The sequence below is a fragment of the Chiloscyllium plagiosum genome, unplaced genomic scaffold (genome assembly GCF_004010195.1).
Source record: "Chiloscyllium plagiosum isolate BGI_BamShark_2017 unplaced genomic scaffold, ASM401019v2 scaf_11860, whole genome shotgun sequence".
In the NCBI taxonomy this organism is placed as follows: Eukaryota; Metazoa; Chordata; class Chondrichthyes; order Orectolobiformes; family Hemiscylliidae; genus Chiloscyllium; species Chiloscyllium plagiosum.
The window spans coordinates 20,106-22,822 of record NW_025211340.1 but is presented as its reverse complement, the minus strand read 5'-3'; the positions used below and the strand labels follow the sequence as shown (position 1 = coordinate 22,822).

At 44.1% G+C, this 2,717-nt stretch overlaps 1 protein-coding gene across 1 annotated transcript in view; it reads left to right on the top strand.

The window, feature by feature from the left end:
- Positions 1-1,554: 1,554 nt before the first annotated feature.
- LOC122547025 (afadin- and alpha-actinin-binding protein B) overlaps positions 1,555-2,717 on the top strand; it is a gene marked incomplete at its 5' end in the record, with an annotated part of 4,286 nt that continues 3,123 nt past the window's right edge. The window contains 2 exons of the mRNA XM_043685623.1: positions 1,555-1,729; positions 2,489-2,650. Coding sequence (XP_043541558.1) covers positions 1,555-1,729; positions 2,489-2,650 — 337 coding nt within the window. The remainder of the gene's footprint in view (positions 1,730-2,488; positions 2,651-2,717) is intronic.

Genomic DNA, 2,717 nt, shown 5'->3' with positions numbered 1-2,717 from the left:
TCCTAGGAATCTGACTTGGCATTTGTCTGAACTATAGGTCAATGTGAGACCTTTCCGGATGAAGGGCTTTTGCCCGAAACGTTGATTCTCCTGCTCCTTGGATGCTGCATGACCTGATGTACTTTTCCAGCACCACTCTGATCTCCAGCATCTGCATTACCCATTTTCACCAGTGAGACACTGTCATCCTTACTCTACTCTAAAGTGAATTGTTTGTAACTCAGGCCATTTGTTCCATTCGGAGCCGTGCTGTCAGTGTCACCAATTAGCAGAAGAGAGATTGGGTTCAGCCCAGCTCCCTCCTCTTTGAAATGTTCTAGTAAATCTGTACCCTCCATGTCATAGAGTTTAAAGACTTTGTTTCCATCCACTGGCACTGAGCACGAGCTCCTTTTTAAATAGTTCCAGGAAACAATTTCCACAAAATTCAATCTACCTTATTCAGGCAGAGGTGACCATTTCAGTCCATATCCATGACACTGAACAGCAGTTCATTCAGTCCCATTTTCCCTGACACCATCACCTTGGCTCTAAGTTTCTGTTCTTCCAATTCCTGCCCAAGATTGAGACTGAACTTATTTAACAGTTTGTCTTGTGGGCTGGATAATGAAAACTGAACCTGAACATCCAATAGCTGCCTAGTGAGCTGGCTGCCATTTTATATTGCTCGCACTCCCTTCCCACCCTACTGTCAATTGACAAAAAGCAATCCAGAATTGCAGACTGGGCCTACTGCTGTTCTCCTGTCACACTGACCTTGGGTGGTTCTATCTGGTATTATGGTATAGTGACTGTTACTGAGCCAGTAACCTAGAAATGTGGGTTATAGTGTTAAACAGACAGCTGCTCATAAATTTGAACCAAGATTTTTGTTTTCACCAGGGTCTCCCTTCAGGGAGGTAAAACCTGCCATTCCTCACTGGTCTAGGTGACTCCAAACCCACACATCAATATGGCTAACTCCTTAATATCCCTCGAGCGGTCGCCTCCATTTGAAGTAAACTACTCCATGTCTGCTGTAGATTACCTTGGAATGGGAAATGAGTGCTGGCCTTGCTGGAACGCAATAGAGTGAGGAATAGGTGCGGGAGTTGGCCACTTGGGCCAATGAGTCTGTGTGACAACTTGATAATGTATTGACTGATCTGGCCTGATTTTGGCCATAACTCCACTTTCTAAGCTGACTGCTTAATCAACTAAAAACCTGTCCAACTCTGCCTTGAATATATTCAATAACCCAGTCTCAACTGCACATTGGCGTGGAGACTTCCAAAGATTAATGACACTGGGGAGAAATTGCTCCAATCTGTCTTGCTGCGGTGCCTCTTGTTGTTACAACTGTAACCCCCAGGCATGAAGCAGATAACTAACAGTTATCTAACAGAAGTTACTGGAGAGCCTCAGCAGATCTGGCAGCATGCTGTGGACTGAATCAGGCAATGTTTTGAGTTCAGGACTCCATTTTAACTCCACTTCCTCTCTACAGATGCTGCTAGGCTTGCTGAGTTTTTTCGGCATTTTGTTTCAGCATTTTGACAGAGTGAAATAAACAAGCCAAATAAATCCATTCTCCCAATGTGATCCTTTCCCCTCAGCTGTGCAGTCATCTCTGGTTGGGAAGAATGATCATGTTGTCAGTATCACTGACCATGACAAGGAAATAGCCAAACTGAAGCTGGAGCTTGAACAGAGTAAAGAAATAATCTGCACGCAGCAGCGTCTTCTTGAGGTAGGAGATCTTTGGTGAAGCAATGGATGAACACTCTAATACTCATCAGCTACATTGTACTCCAAGGAGCACGCTTCAAATGTTGCATGATTTTTGTATTTTCTACCAATTTTTTTTCCTTTTTTATTCTTGTTATATTGCAGTAAATGTTAAGATTATTTTATAATAAGCCAACCTCTAGCCTTCCCCCAGTTTTCAATCATTTTTTGGCTGAGACAGCTTGTTTCGAGAGGCTTCGAGGAGCACTGAGCTTCCAGATGGTTTCAAAGGGCTATAGTGGAGTTGTTCCTGTTCTTCATGACCCACATGCAGAAGCATTGATTTTCTGTTGGGAGAGTGGGCAGTGCTAATACAGCTAGTATCTGAGCTGTTCCTATTGGGTCTGGCACTAGAGTAAGACTGGTCTGGCTTAAGCCACTTATTTTCTGATCAAAACCAAGGGATACTCTAGAGTGCTCCTCAGATGCTGCCTGACCTGCTGTGCTTTCCCAGCACCACTCTAATCTTGACTCTGATCTCGAGCATCTGCAGTCCTCACTTTTACCTGCCTGAAACTGATTGTAGCAAGCCTTGATGCTGCTGTTATATCTTTACAGGCAGAAAGATTTAATCTCTACCAGATCTCTGAATATTTGTTTTTAGGATGTCAGATATGAAACCCTTTTATTAATGATAAACTCCAGACATGGAAGGTACTTAGGTGCAACTCTTGATTTTTCTTTTTTAAACCGTCTCCTGGGTTTTTTTTTGTATTCCCAGGACCAGTTCACCATTCAGAAAGAAGACCTGACCAGAGGTTCTGATTTACTGGAGGAAGAGGAATGGTTCTATAAAGAACTGCAATTGTTTGAGGAGCAGAGAAAGAACTTTGAGACAGAGAGGCAGAGGTTCACAGAGGCAGCAATCCGACTGGGTCAGGAGGTGGGTGTGGACCCTCTGGTGGGACTGGGGGAGGTGGGCAGGGGGTGACTGGGAACTGGGAGAGGTG